Genomic DNA, 22806 nt, shown 5'->3' on the forward strand with positions numbered 1-22806 from the left:
GATCTTGGCCAGAGGAAGCCATCAGGACCACATCATCTGCAAATAGCAGAGACATAATCCTGCAGCCACCAAACCAGATCCCCTCAACGCCCTGACTGCGTCTAGAAATTCTGTCCATAAAGGTTATGAACAGAATCGGTGACAAAGGGCAGCCTTGGCGGAGTCCAACCCTCACTGGAAACGTGTCCGACTTACTGCCGGCAATGCGGACCAAGCTCTGGCACTGATTATACAGGGAGCGAACCCTAGAATGTTCTAGGGTTAGACTGGTCTCAATCAAAATGTATATTGGCAAAGCTTTGAGAATATACAACAAAATACCTATTCTGTCTCTGGTGGTTTTTCAACTCAGCTTGAAGTGTCGGAAAGAACTTGGGAGCGAATTGTGACTTGAATTCCCTGGGAGGAACAACTGGTCCGAAACGCAACAGTAGTAACGCGCTACATTTACTCCGTTACATCTACTTAAGTAACTTTTGGGATAAATTGGACTTCTAGGAGTAGTTTTTGTCAGGCTTGCCCCTGACAGTTTGGTTGTGTTTTAGTTTTTCCTCTGTGTGTATAGTATTTCCTGTCAGCGCTCTTGTTTTGGTTCTGTGTCTGTGAGGAAGCACATGGCGGTAAGTAACGTTAGTAGATATTTTGGCTGTCACCGTAGGCTGATGTTAGCTTCCCTGCTATGAATCACTGTCAAATGTACATCACGTGGGGACATTTATTAACACACTGAGCCTCATAGACACACACACACACACACACACACACACACACACACACACACACACACGCACAATCGCACACACACTCACGCATGCATACAAACACCAATCAGAAGTGCACAGTGTGTTCCCAGGTGCAGCCCACACCTATCAGTTTCTGGTTTGCGTAAAGGCTAACTTGTTATTTTCCTCTGTAATCTCTGCCTACTGAGCCTATGGTGTTGTTAAGTTATTGTGGCTCAATATGCCTTTTTTTTTTTTATGTTAATGTATTATTATTTAATATATATTATTGTTTTAGTTGCTTAAGAGATATTCCTGGCTCTGAATTTGCTCATTGCTATTTTTATGTGTTTGTGCATTATTTGTTGCCGTCATCATTAAACGAACAGGTTACTCATCAGTTACTCAGTACTTGAGTAGTTTTTTCACAACATACTTTTTACTTTTACTCAAGTAAATATTTGGGTGACTACTCCTTACTTTTACTTGAGTAATACATCTCTAAAGTAACAGTACTCTTACTTGAGTACAATTTCTGGCTACTCTACCCACCTCTGATAATATTACATTTCACAATGTTTAGTAAATATGAACGAGACCCTTAAGAGGCATTTAATATGGAAACGGTCAAGAATTAGGTACCGTAAACCAGGGGTGGCCACACTTTTTATGCAGGCGAGCTACTTTTCAATGGACCAAGTGGAGGGGATCTACCTCAATGTTTTTCAACCTTTTTTGAGGCAAGTGTGGAAGGATGCATATATGTTTAAGAGTTATTTTTTTTATATAGCCATGTTTAGAGTTGCTAGTATTTTTCATTTTTTATATTTTACTAGTTTCTCTTGTGTTCAGAGGTCTGTTTTGTGTCTTAAGTTGGAATGTGAAGACCTCCCCCACTGGTTTCTTATCAGTCGTGCAAGGGGAGGATGGGGGTTTTATTTGGGTGAAAAGAAGTTGTTTTTTCCCTTGGAAGGCCAGATCAACTAGAGCAGCCGATATGAATGTATTGGTTAAGCTGATCTCCTAAAGCTTTGGTATAAACTTGAAAATATTCCAATTCTGCCTTGATGGTCCTTCTTACTCAGCATATATGTCATCGAAAGAATTTGGGATTGACCAGTAACTTAAATGGTAAATGGGTTGTACTTGTATAGCGCTTTTCTACCTTTTTAAGGAACTCAAAGCGCTTTGACACTATTTCCACATTCACCCATTCACACACACACATTGATGGCGGGAGCTGCCATGCACGGCGCTAACCAGGCCCATCAGGAGCAAGGGTGAAGTGTCTTGCTCAAGGACACAACAGACATGACTAGGATGGTAGAAGGTGGGGATTGAACCAGTAACCCCCAGATTGCTGGTATGGCCACTCCCAACTTCGTCACGCCGTCCCCATTTAAGAGTTCTTTCTTTTTACATAGCCATGTTTAGAGTAGTTAGTACTTTTCCTTTTTTATATTTTACTAGTTTCTCTTGTGTTCAGAGGTCTGTTTTGTGTCTTACGTTGGAATGTGAAAACCTCCCCCACTGATTTCTTCTCAGTGGTGCGAGGGGGAGATGGGGGTTTTCTTTGGGTGAAAAGAAGTTGTTTTTTCCCTTGGAAGGCCAGATCAACTAGAGCAGCCGATATGAATGTATTGGTTAAGCTGATCTCCTAAAGCTTTGGTATAAACTTGAAAATATTCCAATTCTGTCTTGATGGTCCTTCTTACTCAGCATATATGTCATCGAAAGAATTTGGGATTGACCAGTAACTTAAATGGTAAATGGGTTGTACTTGTATAGCGCTTTTCTACCTTTTTAAGGCACTCAAAGCGCTTTGACACTATTTCCACACACACATTCACACACTGATGGCAGGAGCTGCCATGCATGGCGCTAACCAGGCCCATCAGGAGCAAGGGTGAAGTGTCTTGCTCAAGGACACAACGGACGTGACTAGGATGGTAGAAGGTGGGGATTGAACCAGTAACCCACAGATTGCTGGCACGACCACTCTCCCAACTTCGCCACGCCGTCCCCGTTTAAGAGTTCTTTCTTTTTACATAGCCATGTTTAGAGTAGTTAGTACTTTTCCTTTTTTATATTTTACTAGTTTCTCTTGTGTTCAGAGGTCTGTTTTGTGTCTTACGTTGGAATGTCAAGACCTCCCCCACTGGTTTCTTCTCAGTGGTGCGAGGGGGAGATGGGGGTTTTCTTTGGGTGAAAAGAAGTTGTTTTTTCCCTTGGAAGGCCAGATCAACTAGAGCAGCCGATATGAATGTATTGGTTAAGCTGATCTCCTAAAGCTTTGGTATAAACTTGAAAATATTCCAATTCTGTCTTGATGGTCCTTCTTACTCAGCATATATGTCATCGAAAGAACTTGGGAATGACCAGTAACTTAGATTCCCTGTGAGGAAGAGCTGGTCTGACGCAACACAAGGCACATTTTTTTTTCTTTAAAAAATCCGGAGTCACACCACCAGCAGAAAACGTTCAAAAATAAAACTCCACCAGGTCGTCGTGCCTTATTTTGAGTTTGCTGGTGTTTTCCTGTGTGTAGTGCTTTAGTTCTTGTCTTGCGCTGTTATTTTGGTGGCACTTCCTGTTTTGTTGGTGTTTTCCTGTTGCAGTTTCATGTCTTCATTTGAGCGCTATTCCGCGCACCTGCTTTGTGTTAGCAAGCAAGGCTATTTACGTTGTTGCTATCCTTCTTTGTGTGGACATTTTTGATTGTCATGTCATGTTCGGATGTACTTTTTGCTGTCGTCCAGCATTCTGTTTCTGTTTATTTTGGAGCCAGTTCAGTTTTACTTTTGTTAATTTTTGGTTTAAGCATTACATACCTTTTTACCTGCACACTGCCTCCCGCTGTGGTCTGTATATTGGGATCACAACAAAACTTCCTCGTCTCACCCGACACATTCCAACTTTTACAAAGCAATTAACTACCTGCTGCCACCTACTGACATGGAGTATTAAGTGGGTTTTTTTTGTTTTGTTTTTTTAAATTTTATAAACATTTATTTATAAATTGCAACATTTACAAACAATTGAGAAATAATAATAATCAATGGGGTCCATTTTGTTCACCCCTTTTCCAAACGGATTTCAATATAATTCTGAAAATGACTGATAATCAAAACTTTTGCTGAACTGTGTACTTTAACAAACAGTATTTTTGGCCTACACATTACAACTTAGTGCAGTATACACATTTATTCAGATGCTCATTCTTTTTTCTTTCTTTTTCGCCCACGGTACATCATGGGAATAAAATTAACCCAATCACCAAAAAAAAATTCACAAATAGAGCAAAAAGGTATTTATGATGGAAAAAAGTTGATAGTAATAATTTTTTTTTTTTAAATTAAATATGTCTAACTTTTTTTGTTAGCTCCCTGTGGGAAAGGTTTGGCCACACTCAGAATATGACAACTAGTTTAATATTAATATTAATATTAATATTAATATTAATATTAATATTAATTGCATTGTCTTATTTTTTAATTAATCAAAATAATATTATCCCCCAATATAATATAGTACTGATATGTCTGCGCATAACAAAAGCCAAAAACAATTAGTTTTACTGTATTTTATGCAGTCAGGGTCTTATGAAGTATTACAGTACAACAACAAAAACAATGTTGAATAAATATGACATAATTGTCAGAATAATTGTATCTAGGTTATCACGAAACGTTGTGTTACATTGAGTTCAGCTTGCCCTGTGAGAAGAGAAAAGGTGTCTTACCAAGCAAAAGGCTCGTAAAACTCCACTGTGTATGATGGGAGGTGACAGGAGGGGTTCGGTTTCTTTCTTGTATTGTAATGCACAGGAAGATTTTGTCTTGACCCGAGATCTACAAAGCGGAGAGGAAGCAGGGCCTGACTCCCCTCCAGGCACCTTTTCTTTGAACTGTTTTGGAACCAAAGGCAGTGGCTGTTTACGACCCCCCTCCCTTAGAAACAGCTGTTGCCATGTAATCAGGGAAAGTCCAAATAAAAGAGGAGGCATACAATCTTTCAGACCCACTCGACATTCATTGCATTCGGTCTCCCCTAAAGGGGGGGGGGGGGGGGTTACCCACATATGCGGTCCTCTCCAAGGTTTCTCATAGTCATTCACATCGACGTCCCACTGGGGTGAGTTTTTCCTTACCCTTATGTGGGCTTTGTACCGAGGATGTCGTTGTGGCTTGTGCAGCCCTTTGAGACACTTGTGATTTAGGGCTATATAAATAAACATTGATTGATTGATTGATTGATTGATCTTTCGTCAGAGCGTGGTGGAGACTGTACAAGAGTACAGGCCAGACGTTTCTCCTCAATTGAGCCAAATTTTATTCTGTCTCTGTTTAATTCCTTGCTTCCATGTCTGTTTAATAGATGTCATCAGTGGTTGAACCTGACAATAATAACAGAGGGAAGAATTGTAGACCTTTAGTAAGGGATGAAAATAAAACCATTGCGGCTTTTTTACGCCTTGCTTGGCTCAAGCTCTCTCAGCAAACTGAGCAGCTTCTCCATCTTGGCTACCTCCGCCTCAGGACCTTCAACCAAGTCCCGGCCCTTCTTGCCCTGCACACACACAAACGTGTCATGTAATCAACACCCGCGCTACGTATTTCATCCTTGGTACCACTCTGGATGGAGACGCGTTACCTTTGGTTTCTTGCGGAGGTTCGGGGAAAGTTTGAGGCTGATAACGGTGCCTCGGTCGTCGCCCACTATGACGACAGGATGGATGGGATTAAACGCAATGTGTGTCAGCTTGGTCTTCTTCTTGGGCACCACCGGCTGCTGGCAGATAGCCTGGTACTTGTTGATGGCCAGGTCGAAAACGTGCACCTGGAGAAGATGACCACAGCACTAAAAAGGTGTCGCAGTCAAAATAATCGACATGTGGGTTTACTGAAGCGGAAGGAGCTCTCTTCCACTGCACTGGCCACTACAAATCCCCACTGACAGTTAAGTCGAGCAGCGATAGCCAATGAGCAAAAATCCCGGTTAACTAGTCAGACAGGGCTATTCAACTGGCAGCCCTTGAGTTCAGTTAAAAACATGAAGGATAATCATTTTTGCAGCAAATTTCTAATAACCGAGGCGTTCCTCGAAGCACCCGTTTAAGTACCGTATTTGTCCAACTTTAAGGCGCACTTAAAATCCTTCCATTTTCTCAAAAATCGACAGTGCGCCTTACAACCCGGTGCAGCTAATGTACGGAATAATTCTGGTTGTGCTTACCGACCTCATATCAATTTTATTTGCTACATGGTGTAATGATAAGTGACGACAGTCACACACAAGAGATACATGTGGACTGCAGGTTGACGCCTGTGCAATAAATGATGCTAGCAAGTGAGCCCAAAACTTTGATGTTTTATTGAAAATATAGAAAATTACACACGGCGCTAAAAAAATCTGTCAAAATGTTTTAGTACAACTTTGGTAAGCCAGGGAGTCACGCGCATTACGGCTACCATAGTCAGACGTACTGTGCTTCAACATACAGTATTATTATGGTGTTTAAAGACCCCAAAATGGCACCTATTAAGCAACATTATCTGGCATTTGGTTTTGCAATGTTATGCAAACCAACTTTTCTTGCCTATTGGTACCTGCTGATTTGTATTTGGGTCCCCCCGAAATGTGCGCGCATCTGCCATTGTAGTCAAAAAGCTCCTTTTTTTCCCCCTATCCTCTTGTGTGGGGCAGTCATTTTAAAATTCATTGTTGTCTTTAAAATTCTTCAAAGGTTTTTGTTAGAATAATTACACATAAGTTATCACACAACTCTTATGCAACTCTTTGTCAGGCTTGTCCCTGACAGTTTGACTGTGTTTTAGTTTTTCCTCTGCGTTTGTCTTAGTTTTCTGTCAGCGCTTTTATTTTGTCTTCATTTCCTGACTGTCCCCCTGAGTGCTGCTTCCCCTCAGCTGTGGCTGATTGGCACCTGGCCACACCTGGTGTCAATCAGCCAGCTGCTATTTAAACCTGCCTTCCCCTCCAGTCAGTGCTGGATTATTGTCATTGTCGATGTCTCTACTACCTGTCATAATACTTGTCGTTGTAGCTCTGTCTACTTTTGTTCACTCTGCTCATATCATAGTTCCTTCGTGTCACAGTAAGTGTTTTTGTTTCTTGTCGACAGTTAGCCTTTGTGCTATTTTAGTTCATAGCCAAGTTTGTTCTCCGCCTTGTGCGCACCTTTAGTTTGTACCCTTTTGTTTGTTTTTTTGCTATAGTGTTAAATTAAATCATGTTTTCTTGTACCAAGCCTGCCGCCATCTCTGCATCTTGGGGTTCGCCACCAACAAACTCTGACACTCTTGTTATCTTCCACTGCAAGTTAGGAGTTGCCTCGCCGCAGCTGTTTCTGTTTCTCAGCCTGCTAACAGCCAAGGACGGACCTCAAGTACCTCAACGAAGATAAGGCAACACCGGGCAGACAAAGCAGAGACAGGGCGAAATCACGAGGCTCAGCACATTTCCATTCTGAATAATCACGCATTGTGTCGACTGAGCTGCTTGCATAATATGTGACCCCTCAGCAATGTAACTAGGAAACTCCTGAATAAAATTGGGGGTGTGGGGGCTGTTCCTCAGAGCATAGGGTGAGACTGAAACTGAATGTGCAGCTCCATGCTTTCTCCTCATGAGCAAAATTTAACTCTGTCTCTGCCTGATTCCTTGCTTTTTGTTCCGTTTAATAGGTAGTTCGGTCCTTAAACCTGACAGTTTGTTTTTTTTAATTGTGAATTTGTAATTTTTTTTTACCAAAAAAATCACATGCACAAAAGTATTCACAGCCTTTGCTCAATACTTTGTTAGTGCACTATATAAACAAGGTACGTCAATAAAAACATAAAATTGTTCGTACCTGACAAGTTTCAGCTACCGTGGCTTTGCAGCCTTCATCAGAGGTGTCATGTGATGATGTTGTCACCTTGTCTGGGATGATGTTGTCACCTTGTCTGTGATGATGTTGTCACCTTGTCTGGGATGAGTCCTAATTGGTCTGATGAAGGCTGCAGAGGCCAGGTGGCCGAAATCCAAATTGGTTCGTTAGGTCTTCAAAAAAATATGAACAAGGTTTGTCTATAAAAACCTGAAGGGTAAAATTGTTTGAATCTGACAAGTTTCGGCTACCATATGCAATTTGTTTTTCTTACAGACAGACCTGTGTGTTTACTTCCTTACCTGACGCTTTTGGCTACAACTGTTGCCCTCCTCAGAGGCTTCACTTGACAAACTCTGAGGAAGGCAACAGTTGTAGCCAAAGCCGTCAGGTACGGAAGTAAACACACGGGTCTGGCTGTAAGAATAACAAATTGCATAAGGTAGATGAAACTTGTCAGATTCAAACAATTTTACCCTTCAGATTTGTATAGACGAACCTTGTTTATAAAGTTATTATCGGTAGGCCAAATTAACCTAATCAGTATTTTTGTTGATGCACCTTTGGCAGCAATTTGCCATGAGCTTGGCAGACCTATCTTTGGGAAGTTTCAACCATTCCTCTTTGCAGCACCTGGGAAGTGTTGGTTTTCATCCAGGATGTCTCTGTACATTGATGCATTCATATTTCCCTCTATCCTGACTATCCTGAAAACCATCCCCAGAGCATGATGCTGCCACCAACATGTTTCATTGTAGGGATGGTATTGGTGATGAGCAGTGCCTGGTTTTCTCCAAACATTCACGCCAAAGTCTTCAATCTTTGTCTCATCAGACCAGATTTTTTTTTTTTTCATGATCAGAGCGTCTTTCAGGTGCATGTTGGCAAACTTTTTAAAATGGCTTCCGTCTGGCCAATCTACCATACATGCATTGCTGCAGTCAGTTGTCCTTCTGGAAGGTTCTCTTTTCTTCACAGAGAAATGCTGTAACTCTGATACAGTGACCATCGGACTAGCCTACTCTGGTCTGATGAGACAAAGATAAGTGATGGCCAGTAGATGACAGTCACACATAAAAAATACATGTGGACTGCATGTTGACGCCTGTTCAATAAATGAGGGTGCTATTCAACTGGCAGCCCAGGAATGAAACCATACTGGCCCTTGAGTTCAATTCAAAACTTGAGAGATAATACATTTTGCAGCAAATTCCTAATAACTGAGGTGTTCCTCAAGGCAGCTGTTTAAGTACACATGAGAGATATGTGTGGACTGCAGGTTGATGCATGTTCAGTAAATGACACTAGCAAGTGAGCCCAAAACTTTTGATGCATGGATTGCTGCAGAGATGGTTGTCCTTCTGGAAGGTTCTCCTCTCTCCACAGAGAAAGGCTGCAGCTCTGTCAGAGTGACCATGGTCTTGGTCACCTCCCTGACTAGACCACTCTGGTCTGATGAGACAGAGATTTAAGTCTTTAGTGTGGATCACCAGGCCAATACCATCCCTACAGTGAAACATGGTGGTGGCAGCATCATGCTGTGGGGGTGTTTTTCCAGGAACCAGGAGACTAGTCAGGATAGAGGGAAAGGCGGATGCAGCAATGTACAGAGACATCCTGGATGAAAACCAACACTTCCCATCCAACCTGATAGAGCTTGAGAGGTGCTGCAAAGAGGAATGGGCCAAACTGACCAGAGACAGGTGTGCCAAGCTTGTGGCATCGCATTCAAAAAGACTTGAGGCTGTAATTGCTGCCTAAGAATCAGAAGAATCAGAATCAGCTTTATTGTCATTACGCAAGGTAACGAGATTGAGGCCATTCCATACAGTGCGATGTGTGCATGCTAGAAAAACAATGTGCAAATATATAAAAATTTAAAAAATGTAGAAGTGCAATGAATATGGTGTGAAATGAATATATACATGACAAAACAAAACAAAAACAGGGTGGTTGGTGGAATGGGTTATTGCACCGAAGAGAAGGCAGTTATGAGGGACAATGGGGCAGTCCGTTCAGGATGGTTATGGCCCTGGGGAAGAAGCTGTTCTTTAGCCTGTTTGTTTTGGTTTTAATGCACCTGTAGCGCTTCCCAGAGGGCAGCAGGTGGAACAGGTCAGAGTCAGGGTGGGTGCTGTCCTTGATGATGGCACTGGCTCTGTTGAGGCAGCGGGAGGTGTAGATGTCCGTCAGAGAGGGGAGAGGGCGGCCGATGATCTTCTGAGCCGTGTTGACCACTCTTTGCAGCCTCTCCCTGTCTGCTGCAGTGCAGCTGCCGTACCATACCGTAATACAGTAGGTCAGCAGGCTCTCGATGGACGAGCGGTAGAAGGTCAGCAGCAGGTCAGGCTTCAGGTTGTACTTCCCGAGGACTCTAAGGAAGTGTAGCCGCTGCTGAGCCTTCTTGATGATTGATGTGGTGTTGACTGTCCAGGAGAAGTCATTAGAGATGTGGACTCCAAGGTACCTGAAGGTGTGGACCCTCTCTACACGCTCGCCGTTGATGTAGAGGGGGGCAGGGTCGGTGCTGCTCCTCCTGAAGTCGACGATGATCTCTCTGGTCTTGCTGGTGTTGAGAGCGAGGTTGTTCTCCGAAGACCAGGCCGTCAGCTTCAGGACCTCCTCTCTGTAGGCAGCCTCGTCACCCCTGGAGATGAGCCCGACCACTGTGGTATCGTCGGCGAACTTGACGGTAAGGTTTTAACTGTGGGCCGGACTGCAGTCATGGGTGTAAAGGCAATAGAGGAGGGGGCTCAGCACACAGCCCTGTGGGGAGCCGATGCTCAGCGTGCGGGAGGATGAGAGGTGCGGGCCAAGTCTCACATTCTGGGGTCGGTCCGTTAGGAAGTCCCTTATCCAGGCGTTTGTGAGAGGGGGGAGGCCAAGAGTGTCCAGTTTATTGCAGAGTCTGTCCGGGATTATTGTATTGAAGGCAGAGCTATAGTCCACAGAGAGCATCCGGACGTAGCTCTGCTGCTGCTCCAGGTGGTTCAGAGCAGAGTGGATCAACTCAGTATTGAGCAATACTTCTGTGCATGTGATTTATTCCCGTTGTCACATTATGAGTTATTTGTCTGTAGACTTTTGAGGACAAAAATGAATGTATTCCATCTTGGAATAAGGATGTCGCGTAAGAAAATGGGGAAATAGTGAAGCGCTGTGAATACTTTCCAAATGCACCGTATGTGTAGGTGTGCTGGCTGCCCACGTGCGGTGAATGATCCCACTCTTTCAACACAAGAGATGACTGTGTGTCTGAGTGCCAGATGCACAAAAAGTATGCACCGACGGGTCCATTGTTACGACGGATAATAGACAGCTTGTAGTCATTACAAGAAAATATGGCTTCTACTTTAGCTGTTTAAATACCTATTTGTGTTGTCATTTCACAAACCAATCCAACTAAATGTCACCTACAGCCATGGACATGTTTCAGTACAATAACAAGTAGAACATAATGAGCAGACTAGTGATAGTTGAAAGTGATTATTACCAATCCTTCTGTGGTGACGGCAGTAAAGACGGTGGAGGAGTTCGGAGCCCAGACCACATCACCAACTGAGGCATTCAGATCAAAGGTAAACATGGGAGTGCTGCAAGAAATTATTTGGAATTCAAAGTCATACACTTCAAACAATCCATCCACTATACTGCTTATCCTGTTCAGGTTCTCGTGTGTGGTGGGAGAAAGGCAGACCATACCTGGTCGCTTGTCAGTCAGTCACAGGGCACTTACAGAATATAGACAGAAATCATTCAGACTACAGTATTTTCCGCACTATTAGCCGCACCTAAAAACCACAAATTTACTCAAAAGCTGACAGTGCGGCTTTTAACCCGGTGCGCTTTATATATGGATTAATATTAAGATTCATTTTCATAAAGTTTCGGTCTCGCAACTACGGTAAACAGCCGCCATCTTTTTTCCCCGTAGAAGAGGAAGTGCTTCTTCTTCTACGCAAGCAACCGACAAGGTAAGCACCCGCCCCCATAGAACAGGAAGCGCTTCTTCTTCTACTGTAAGCAACCACCCGCCCGCGTAGAAGAAGAAAAAGGGCGCGGATATTACGTTTCATTTCCTTTGTGTGTTTACATCTGTAAAGACCACAAAATGGCTCCTACTAAGCGACAGAGATCCGGTTCATGAAAAGACGCAATCTCTCCATCCGCACACGGACTACTATTTCACAGCAACTGCCTAAAGACTTCCAAGAAAAGCTGGCTACTTTCCGTGCAAATTGTAAAAACAAGATAGCTGAAAAAAAGATCCGGCCAGAGAACATTATCAACATGGACGAGGTTCCACTGACTTTTGATATTCCTGTGAACCGCACTGTGGATACAACGGGAGCACGTACGGTGAATATTCGCCCCACAGGGAATGAGAAGTCATCCTTCACTGTGGTTCTAGCTTGCCATGCTAATGGCCAGAAACTTCCACCCATGGTGATATTCAAAAGGAAGACCTTGCCAAAAGAGACCTTTCCAGCCGGCGTCATCATAAAAGCTAACTCGAAGGGATGGCTGGATGAAGAAAAGATGAGCGAGTGGTTAAGGTAAGTTTACGCGAAGAGGCCGGGTGGCTTTTTTCACGCAGCTCCGTCCATGTTGATATACGACTCCATGCGCGCCCACATCACGCTGGTTTTTAATATATTATTAAAGTTTGACTGACCTATCTGACTGTTTTTTTGACATTCCTTTAGCGCAGTTAGATGCGGCTTACAACACGGGGCGGCTTATAGGTGGACAAAGTTTTGAAATATGCCGTTCATTGAAGGCGCAGCTTATAACCCAGGGCGCCTTATGGTGCGGAAAATACGGTAAGTGGGGATTGAACCCACGCTGTCTTCATAGAAATCAGGTGAATCAACCACTAGACCATCAGGCTTTAGGCCCCACCATAGCACTGAGAGAGTTCTGATCAAGGTGACGAATGATATCCGCCTGAGACGCAGTGAAAGTCTCAGTCTAAGTTCTGCGGGACACAGTTGACCACCCTATCTTTTTTTTTTTTTTTTTTAAACTCTACCTGCTAATTTCATTGTTGACAACAGTACATTCATCACACTTTCTCCCCAACCGCCATCACATTCTTATCTGTCACACTCCGTGGCCATTGTGTCTTTGTCTCAGAATTTATCGTCCCAGACGAAAGGCCTCGAACCTTTTACTTCAGAATTTATCGTACCGTACGAAGGCTCTCGAACCCGTTACTTCAGAATTTTTCGTACCGTACGAAGGGCCTCGAACCCGTTACTCGTTTAGGCGACGACCAATGACCCAGGGTGAGCTACTCCCAACTATTAGTTTATTCGTCAATGAAACTGCCCGTCACGGTAGTCGAGACACAATGACACGAGTTGACCACTTATTTACAACTTTTTATGTAATGGCGGACAAGGCAAAAATGCAATCAATCCATCAAAATGTCCACTCTGTGTCTGGCGTACAAACAGTGTTTGACTTACATACTTCAAGACAGACTCCTAAAGCAGATTTTAGAAAAAGGCTCTGCTTACCTTGTTTTATGTTCGGCCACTAGTGAGTCTGTCCAGAAGAGTGTAAGAGGTGTCCAATTCTCAGCGTGTCGCCCGGACGAGGCCCCCAAATTGTTGCGTTTTGGACCAGTTGTTCCTCCCAGGGAATTCAAGTCACAAGTCGCTCCCAAGCTTTTTACGACACTTAAAGCTGAGTTGAAAAACCACCAGAGACAGAATAGATATTTTGTAATATATTGGCAAAGCTTTGCAGATATACATTTGAGACCAGTCCAGCATAGAACATTCTATCGCGCCGCCAAAATGGTCTGTCTTCCCGACCCCAAAACCCTCTCTCCTCTCTCCTCTCTCTAGTCAAAACAAATGCTAGTCAAAACACATTCCAAAGATTTCAAGGTTAACACACACAGTTTACTTGCAGAGAAACAGAAAGAGAATAAATGGAAAACACGAGCTGTTTTCAAATATGACTATGAAAGAAAAAAAGTAACACTAAAATTCGGATATATGTAAATATCTGCCTCCGACAGAATATTAACTTGTTCAAGTCCTATCTCCATCACAGGACATACCTGGGTAACCTGTGTCTCAGACTAAATGGCTACGCCCTGTGAGGTTCCTCAGGTGTAAATTCTGGCACCCTTATTGTTTAACTTGAGATATTACAGTTCTTCATATTATTATTCTTTACTGTACTAATATTATTATATCGCCAACTTAAACCTTTTTGAGGGCTATAGGAAACTGGGAAACTATATCTTGCAAGACATTTGTACACATGTTCATCATGACGGGACAAACGGATATCGTCAAAGACCGCATACTGTAAGACGCACAGGTGGTCCACCACTTTGGTTGTCGGGTCCTATTTTTACGGGGTAAATGAGCAAGTTTCGTTTTGTCTTAGTCTTTTGTGTGATGCTCTAATCCGGAACATGTTGGCCTTGGGCCAATACAAACCAAACTATTTTCCTAAATACCAGCACAGACAGTGATTTTTGAGACTTCATCTCGAGAAGCGAAAATTCAACAATCAAAAGTTGAAAATAAATAAACACATAAAGGTGCCATATGAAACAATTTCATGTCAAGTCATCATTAAATGGCCCTGATATGTCAAAAGGCATTAATAAATCATGTTATTTAACCAATACCGTCAATGACACATCGACATTTAGGCTAACGGGGAAATGTATGTTTATGTGTAATCCAACTGACAGGGAAAAGTATAATTCCGACAAATAAACGGGTAGATATGGGTAGTGTCAGTGCCTATTTCCTTCTCAATATAATGATACGCTGAGAAAATGGGTTCCAATATTAGCACGGCTGTGGTGGCAATGTGAAACCGGAGGGTTGCTGGTTACTGGGGTTCAATCCCCACCTTCTACCATCCTAGTCACGTCCGTTGTGTCTTTGGGCAAGACACTTCACCCTTGCTCCTGATGGCTGCTGGTTAGCGCCTTGCATGGCAGCACCCGCCATCAGTGTGTGAATGTGTGTGTGAATGGGTGAATGTGGAAATACTGTCAAAGCGCTTTGAGTACCTTGTAGGTAGAAAAGCGCTATACAAGTATAACCATCCATCCATCCATCTTCTTCCGCTTATCCGAGGTCGGGTCGCGGGGGCAGCAGCCTAAGCAGGGAAGCCCAGACTTCCCTCTCCCCAACCACTTCGTCCAGCTCCTCCCGGGGGATCGCGAGGCGTTCCCAGGCCAGCCGGGAGACATAGTCTTCCCAACGTGTCCTGGGTCTTCCCCGTGGCCTCCTACCGGTCGGACGTGCCCTAAACACCTCCCGAGGGAGGCGATCGGGTGGCATCCTGACCAGATGCCTGAACCACCTCATCTGGCTCCTCTCGATGTGGAGGAGCAGCGGCTTTACTTTGAGCTCCCCCCGGATGACAGAGCTTCTCACCCTATCTCTAAGGGAGAGCCCTGCCACCCGGCGGAGGAAACTCATTTCGGCCGCTTGTACCCGTGATCTTGTCCTTTCGGTCATAACCCGAAGCTCATGACCATAGGTGAGGATGGGAACGTAGATCGACCGGTAAATTCTTCACCACAACGGATCGATACAGCGTCCGCATTACTGAAGATGCCGCACCGATCCGCCTGTCGATCTCACGATCCACTCTTCCCTCACTCGTGAACAAGACTCCGAGGTACTTGAACTCCTCCACTTGGGGCAGGGTCTCCTCCCCAACCCGAAGATGGCATTCCACCCTTTTCCGGGCGAGAACCATGGACTCGGACTTGGAGGTGCTGATTCTCATCCCAGTCGCTTCACACTCGGCTGCGAACCGATCCAGCGAGAGCTGAAGATCCTGGCCAGATGAAGCCATCAGGACCACATCATCTGCAAAAAGCAGAGACCTAATCCTGCAGCCACCAAACCAGATCCCCTCAACGCCTTGACTGCGCCTAGAAATTCTGTCCATAAAAGTTATGAACAGAATGGGTGACAAAGGGCAGCCTTGGCGGAGTCCAACCCTCACTGGAAACGTGTCCGACTTACTGCCGGCAATGCGGACCAAGCTCTGACACTGATCATACATAAGTATAACCCATTTATCATTTATTTATCATTATCAAATAATTCCTCATATGTGTTTTTGAATATTATGGACTACATGCACCAAGTTATATGGCAATCTGAAACCTTTGAAACAGTAGCCTATAGGCATACCTTGGTCAAATGTCTCCTCTTTAGTTTTGGGCGTACATTAGGCTGCTAAGCATGCTCTACTTATGTTCACCAGTATAACTGTTAGAATAATTATATATAAGTTATAACACAACTCTTATGCTTAAAGGCCATTGCGCTAGTTATTATCTATTGTGCTCAAGCTGTACTTTTTCTTCTCGTGCAAGGGCACACAACTTGTTATCTTCCACTGCATGTGAGGAGTGGCCTCGCCGCAGATGTTTTCTGTCTTTCAGCTTGCTAACAGCCAAGGACGAACCAGCACCTCAACGAAGATCAGGCATGTCAACAGCAGGCAGACAAAGCAGAGACAGGGCGCAATCACAACGCCCCCAGCACTTTCCGTTTTGAATAACCACGTATTGTGCGTACTGAGCTGCTCGCAAAATGTGTGATCCCTCCCTTTAGAAGCAGCCTCAGCGATGTAACTAGGGAACTCCTAAACTGAATAAAAAGAGGAGAGTGGGGGCTGTTCCTCAGAGCGTATGGTGAGACTGTAACTGAGTGTGCAGCTCCATGCGTTCTTCACATGAGCAAAATTGAACTCTGTCTCTGCCTGATTCCTTGCTTCTTGTTCTGTTTAATAGATAGTTGGGTGCTTAAACCTGACATCAACCATTGCTAGCGTTGGTTGTAGTTGGTTTTAGTCTTTGTTTTCTGATAGTGTTGACAATGACCATATGAGTGCCATTTGTTCTGTTATTGTATCCAGGCATGACATACTTCTTCCTGAAAATAGCCTTTCTGTGTAAAATGGGTTGTTTAGAGATTTGTTATTGACAAAACGCTTGTCTATTCAACTATTATGGTCCCAGCACCTCAACCCCTAGTAAGAGGCAGTGGAAGTTTGAAGTTCCTTGGACTAGCCCAGACATGCGTGGACATCGGGGGCGGTGCCTCTGGATTGGCAGACCGGGGTGGTGGTTCCTCTCTTTAAGAAAGGGAACCGGAGGGTGTGTTCTAACTATCGTGGGATCACACTCCTCAGCCTTCCTGGTAAGGTCTATTCAGGTGTACTGGAGAGGAGGCTACGCCGGATAGTCGAACCTCGGATTCAGGAGGAACAGTGTGGTTTTCGTCCTGGTCGTGGAACTGTGGACCAGCTCTATACTCTCGGCAGGGTCCTTGAGGGTGCATGGGAGTTTGCCCAACCAGTCTACATGTGTTTTGTGGACGTGGAGAAGGCATTCGACCGTGTCCCTCGGGAAGTCCTGTGGGGAGTGCTCAGAGAGTATGGGGTATCGGACTGTCTGATTGTGGCAGTCCGCTCCCTGTATGCTCAGTGCCAGAGCTTGGTCCGCATTGCCGGCAGTAAGTCGGACACGTTTCCAGTGAGGGTTGGACTCCGCCAAGGCTGCCCTTTGTCACCGATTCTGTTCATAACTTTTATGGACAGAATTTCTAGGCGCAGTCAAGGCGTTGAGGGGATCTGGTTTGGTGGCTGCAGGATTAGGTCTCTGCTTTTTGCAGATGATGTGGTCCTGATGGCTTCATCTGGCCAGGATCTTCAGCTCTCACTGGATCGGTTCGCAGCCGAGTGTGAAGCGACTGGGATGAGAATCAGCACCTCCAAGTCCGAGTCCATGGTTCTCGCCCGGAAAAGGGTGGGGTGCCATCTCCGGGTTGGGGAGGAGATTTTGCCCCAAGTGGAGGAGTTCAAGTACCTCGGAGTCTTGTTCACGAGTGGGGGAAGAGTGGATCGTGAGATCGAAAGGCGGATCGGTGCGGCGTCTTCAGTAATGCGGACGCTGTATCTATCCGTTGTGGTGAAGAAGGAGCTGAGCCGGAAGGCAAAGCTCTCGATTTACCGGTCGATCTACGTTCCCATCCTCACCTATGGTCATGAGCTTTGGGTTATGACCGAAAGGACAAGATCACGGGTACAAGCGGCCGAAATGAGTTTCCTCCACCGGGTGGCGGGGCTCTCCCTTAGAGATAGGGTGAGAAGCTCTGTCATCCGGGAGGAGCTCAAAGTAAAGCCGCTGCTCCTCCACATCGAGAGGAGCCAGATAAGGTGGTTCGGGCATCTGGTCAGGATGCCACCCGAACGCCTCCCTAGGGAGGTGTTTAGGGCACGTCCGACCGGTAGGAGGCCGCGGGGAAGACCCAGGACACGTTGGGAAGACTATGTCTCCCGGCTGGCCTGGGAACGCCTCGGGGTCCCACAGGAAGAGCTGGACGAAGTGGCTGGGGAGAGGGAAGTCTGGGCTTCCCTGCTTAGGCTGCTGCCCCCGCTACCCGACCTCGGATAAGCGGAAGAAGATGGATGGATGGATGGATGGACTAGCCCAGTCTATCAAGCTGGATTCGGCTGCGTATCTGGCAACCTCAGTCAGGGAGAGGGGACTACAGAATTTTGACCGTGATTGCAGTACCATTTCTGGCCATATTCCAACATATGTCTCCTTTTAAACCTGAATAGTTGTAGTATCCAAATAAAACTGCATGTCATAAAATGTCTTGACCCTTACTTGTAATCATGGTCCCAGATCTTGACGGTCCAGTCTGAACTGCAAGAGATAAAAACCTTTGGGTGGTAGGGATTCCACTTCACTGTATCCACTGCCATGTTGTGGGCATCGTAGGTGGCGAGGTACTGGTTGGAGTAATTCTTGGAGCACTAGGGAATGAGACGAAAGGGTCTATGGTGAACAATGCAAAGCCTTCGGACTATGTACTCTGGATAAAACGTTGCCGGTGGTATTCTATTAGGTGTTTCTTGAGATGATTGACAGCTAAACAATACAATAGCTAAACATGTGTGCGTGCGTTAAGATAGAAGCAACTCTTCTGCGTTTGTACACTATGTACTTACGCTGATTATTAGTGACAAAATGTGAATTGTTACGTTTGTACCTTGATCGTCAAAGATGTTTTTGGTCATTTAACCTGTGACAGTTCCACCCAAATAAATGCTTTTGATCACCTGTTGTATTTATGACTGGGGACACATTTTCCGGGCACACATGAATATGTTGAAATATGTATCCCCTTCTAACTTCATGTGTGATTCATGAAATGAGTGCAAATTCACGAGTTTTGTTGTAGATCAGGGGTGCTCACACTTTTTCTGCAGGCGAGCTACTTTTCAATTGATCAAGTCGTGGGGATCTACCTCATTCATATATATAATTTATGTTTACTTATTTATGAAATATATGTTTTTGTTAATAAGTTAAAGGTGTTTAATGATAATGCAAGCATGTTTAACACATATAGTTAATATTGTTAATAAATTAAAGGTGTTTAATGATAATACAAGAATGTTTAATACATATAGTTAATATTGTTAATACATTAAAGGTGATTAATGATAATACAAGCATGTTTAATACATATAGTTAATATTATTAACAAGTTAAAGGTGTTTAAAGATAATACAAGCATGTTTAACACATATAGTTAATATTGTTAACAAGTTAAAGGTGTTTAATGATAATACAAGCATGTTTAACACATATAGATTCCTTTCTTTCATGAAGACAAGAATATAAGTTGGTGTATTACCTGATTCTGATGACTTGCATTGATTAAAATCAGACAGTGGTGCTAAAAACGTCCGTATTTTCGAATGGAGGAGAAAAAAGTCCTCCTTTCTGTCCAATACCACATGAAAGTGGTTGGTTTTTGGCATCTTATTTGTCCAGCTTCCGTACTCCTTTGTATACACTTTACAAGAAATACATTGTCGGCAAACTCCGTAGCTTGCTAGCTTGTGCTCGCCAGCTTTCTGAGACTCTTGTTTTGTTAGCGCAACTGTGCAGTCGGTCTTTGGAGTTTTGACGACAGGTACGGCGCCAGAGTCTGTTGAAATAAAGTGTTTCTCACCTTCCTGTCGGTAATTTTAATGAACTGGCAGCAGCCAGCGTCATCTCAGAAGACCCTCGGGTGCCGTGAATGTCAATCAAGTGACGAAAGTGACGTCATAGTGAAGATTTATGATCGCTCATTTTTAGGACTATTTTTTTAATGCCTGGCTGGTGATCGACTGACACACCCTCCGAGATCGACCGGTAGCTCGCGATCGACGTAATGAGCACCCCTGTTGTAGATGATGTACAGAATGTACAGAATAAACTACATGTTAGTACATCCGTTGAGGAAAATGAGTAAATTACATTAATATCATCCTGCAATTTGATTTTGATTATATTATTCATTTCATCTTCTGGTAGATTAAAAAATAACGCCCATGGGAGCATTTTAAAACTCTGCAAGACTCAATTCCACCTATTTGACTGATGAACATGCAAGTGTAAAAAAAAGCAATTTGTACATTTTCAGAATGTGCATTTGAAATTGTGTGATGTTTTATACTGTGTGTTCATGTTCGAAATAAACTCAAGAACGTTTAGATAATAATGAGTAATATATTGGAATATGGGATCCATTATTTAAATGTCTTTTAACTATTAAATTAACCTAAAATTGTCATGTCTGTGATCATGTTTTGTTTTAGTCATGTTCGGTTTTGTTTTTGGACTTTTTGTGCACTTTTGTTTTGTTTTGTCACCATAGCAACCATTAGTTTTCACCTGTCACGTCACGCACCTGTTTCACGTTTTGAGTCACGCACCTGCTTTCACTAATCATGTCTATAGTATTTAAGTTCATTGTTTTCAGTTTGTCTTTCTGGTGACATCCCGCATTTATGCTTCTGCACACTCTTCACACACCCTTAAGACCCTTGCTGCTCTTTTTTCATGCCGGTTCCATGCCAAGTAAGGTTTTCTTTATCAAGCCACAGTTAGTGTTTTTTGTTGTTCATAGTTTCTGCCTTTGTGCAAGTATTTGTTTTCATAGCCAAGTCGTTTCTCCGCCACTGTGCGCGCTTTTCGTTTGTACTTTTTTTTTGTAGTTATAGTGTTTAAATAAATCATGTATTCACCTTCACGCCACATCTGGTCCAAATCACTTGCACCTCGGGAGAACAAACCAAGCCATGGTCCTAGTCTTGACAAAAATATGACTTATTTTATCTTTGTGGTAAACATTGGACACAGTGTGTGGTCAAGCTTATGAGATGTGATGCAAGCGTAAGCCACTGTGACACTTTTGTTCATTTTTTAATTGTTTTTATTTAATTTTTTATAAATGGCAGTGATGATAACGTCAATGGGGGATTTTTAATCACTGTTATGTTGGAATTCTTATTAATATTCATACTGTTATTATCAGTGACGTGCGGTGAGGTTGATGGCTGGTGAGGCACTGACTTCATCACAGTCAGATTTACAAACATATGAACCCTAAAGAGTATCTTATTCACCATTTGATTGGCAGCAGTTAACGGGTTATGTTTAAAAGCTCATACCAGCATTCTTCCCTGCTTGACACTCAGCATCAAGGCTTGGAATTGGGGGTTAAATCACCAAAAATGATTCCCGGGCGCGGCGCCGCTGCTGCCCACTGCTCCCCTCACCTCCCAGGGGGTGATCGAGGGGATGGGTCAAATGCAGAGGACAAATTTCATTACACCTAGTGTGTGTGTGACAATCATTGCTACTTTAACTTAACTTTAACTTTACACATACAAACTGTAGCACACAAAAAAGCACATTTAATAAAAAAAATGTTATTATGGTCTTACCTTTACTTATAAATTAAGTCCATGCGCCGCAACTAAAGCCCTCATTTAAACTTTCCACGTGCAAGATTGAATCTATTTAAAAAAGTGTAACCGAGGGTTTATAAATGTCGCCTATACTGTATGAAACTACAAAATAACAAACACGGAGGCTCCAGTTTACACGAGGACCACTTTATTTACCTTCTTTCAAAAACCTCCGCAACTTGACATCACTTCCGCTCTTAGCGCCTTCAAAATAAGAGCTCAAGGCATATACTGTATAACAGCGCATAACAGGAACTTAACATCACAAAGAGGAAAGCCCATGAAAATAGGTTACAAAAGTTATTTAATAAGAAGCCAAAAAGTGCAAAAACAATAATGTTCGTGTTGGAGGAGTTGTGAATTAGGTACACCTGCAGTCTGCAGGTGTATCTAATGTTGTGTCCCTGCAGTCATTCACAACTCCTCCAACACCAACATTATTGTTTTTGCACTTTTTGGCTTCTTATGAAATAATTTTTTAAAATAGATTCAATCTTGCACGTGGAAAGTTTAAGTGTGGGCTTTAGTTGATATAACAATTCTACAGCGGGGGTGCAGGAGGCGAGCCTCAGCCAGTGCGTCTTTTGCAGCCATTTTATGATCGCTCAGCACAAGAAATACGTTACACACATACAGTTGTTGACAAAATACACTGTACATTATATACCTCAGCTAACTAAACTATGGAAATGTATAATATAGTTTATATAGCAATACGGTCTCACTGCACAGCAGGCCAGCAGTTAGCCGAGTCCGCAATCCATGTTGAGGCACTGAGTGACGTGCCTCAACTGGCTGCTGATCACCGCACCGTCTCTTCTCAGTATTTGAACGGCAAATGTGAAAATTCAGCGATTTTGAATAAAAATAATCTAAAACTGGTGAAGTTAAATGGAAAATAACTTTATAGTATAATCACTGGATACATATAACAATTTATTTATTTTTTTATTTTTTTTCTTTTTTTTTCTTTCCATGATGGCAGGTGAGACCTGCCATTAGTGACTGCACGTCACTGGTTATTATTCATTTTTGTTTGACTATTTTGGATTGTTTTGTGTCATGTTTGTGTGTCCTCAATTGCTCTGGGCTGGGTTTGGTTTTTGGAATTAGGATTGTATTATAATTGTGTTATTGTGTAATATTTTGTTGGAATGATTAATAATCATATATTTCAACAAAAAAAAATTACATGTGTGTTCTTGTCAAGACTTGGTCTTGGGTGTGTGCTTTTCCGGGATGCAACGGAAAGTTGGCTCGGGCGAGACGGGAATGAAGGTACATGATTTATTAATTATTATCAAAAAAAAAGGAATAAATGAAAGCGCGCACAGTGGCGGAGAATAAACTATGAAATCAAAAGACTATAGCAAA

At 43.3% G+C, this 22806-nt stretch overlaps 1 protein-coding gene across 5 annotated transcripts in view; it reads right to left on the reverse strand.

The window, feature by feature from the left end:
- Positions 1 to 4987: 4987 nt before the first annotated feature.
- Positions 4988 to 22806, reverse strand: part of LOC133578070 (dynein axonemal intermediate chain 1-like) — a 52918-nt gene continuing 35099 nt past the window's right edge. For 4 of the 5 annotated variants that reach the window (XM_061932225.1, XM_061932224.1, XM_061932227.1 and 1 more), the window contains 4 exons: positions 18290 to 18438; positions 11105 to 11204; positions 5376 to 5561; positions 4988 to 5291 (listed from right to left, as the gene is read on the reverse strand). In XM_061932225.1, coding sequence (XP_061788209.1) covers positions 5190 to 5291; positions 5376 to 5561; positions 11105 to 11204; positions 18290 to 18438 — 537 coding nt within the window. In that variant the 3' untranslated portion in view covers positions 4988 to 5189. The remainder of the gene's footprint in view (positions 5292 to 5375; positions 5562 to 11104; positions 11205 to 18289; positions 18439 to 22806) is intronic. The other variant, XR_009811812.1, reaches the window with a different exon arrangement.

Source organism: Nerophis lumbriciformis, linkage group LG38 (assembly GCF_033978685.3).
Source record: "Nerophis lumbriciformis linkage group LG38, RoL_Nlum_v2.1, whole genome shotgun sequence".
Classification (NCBI taxonomy): Eukaryota; Metazoa; Chordata; class Actinopteri; order Syngnathiformes; family Syngnathidae; genus Nerophis; species Nerophis lumbriciformis.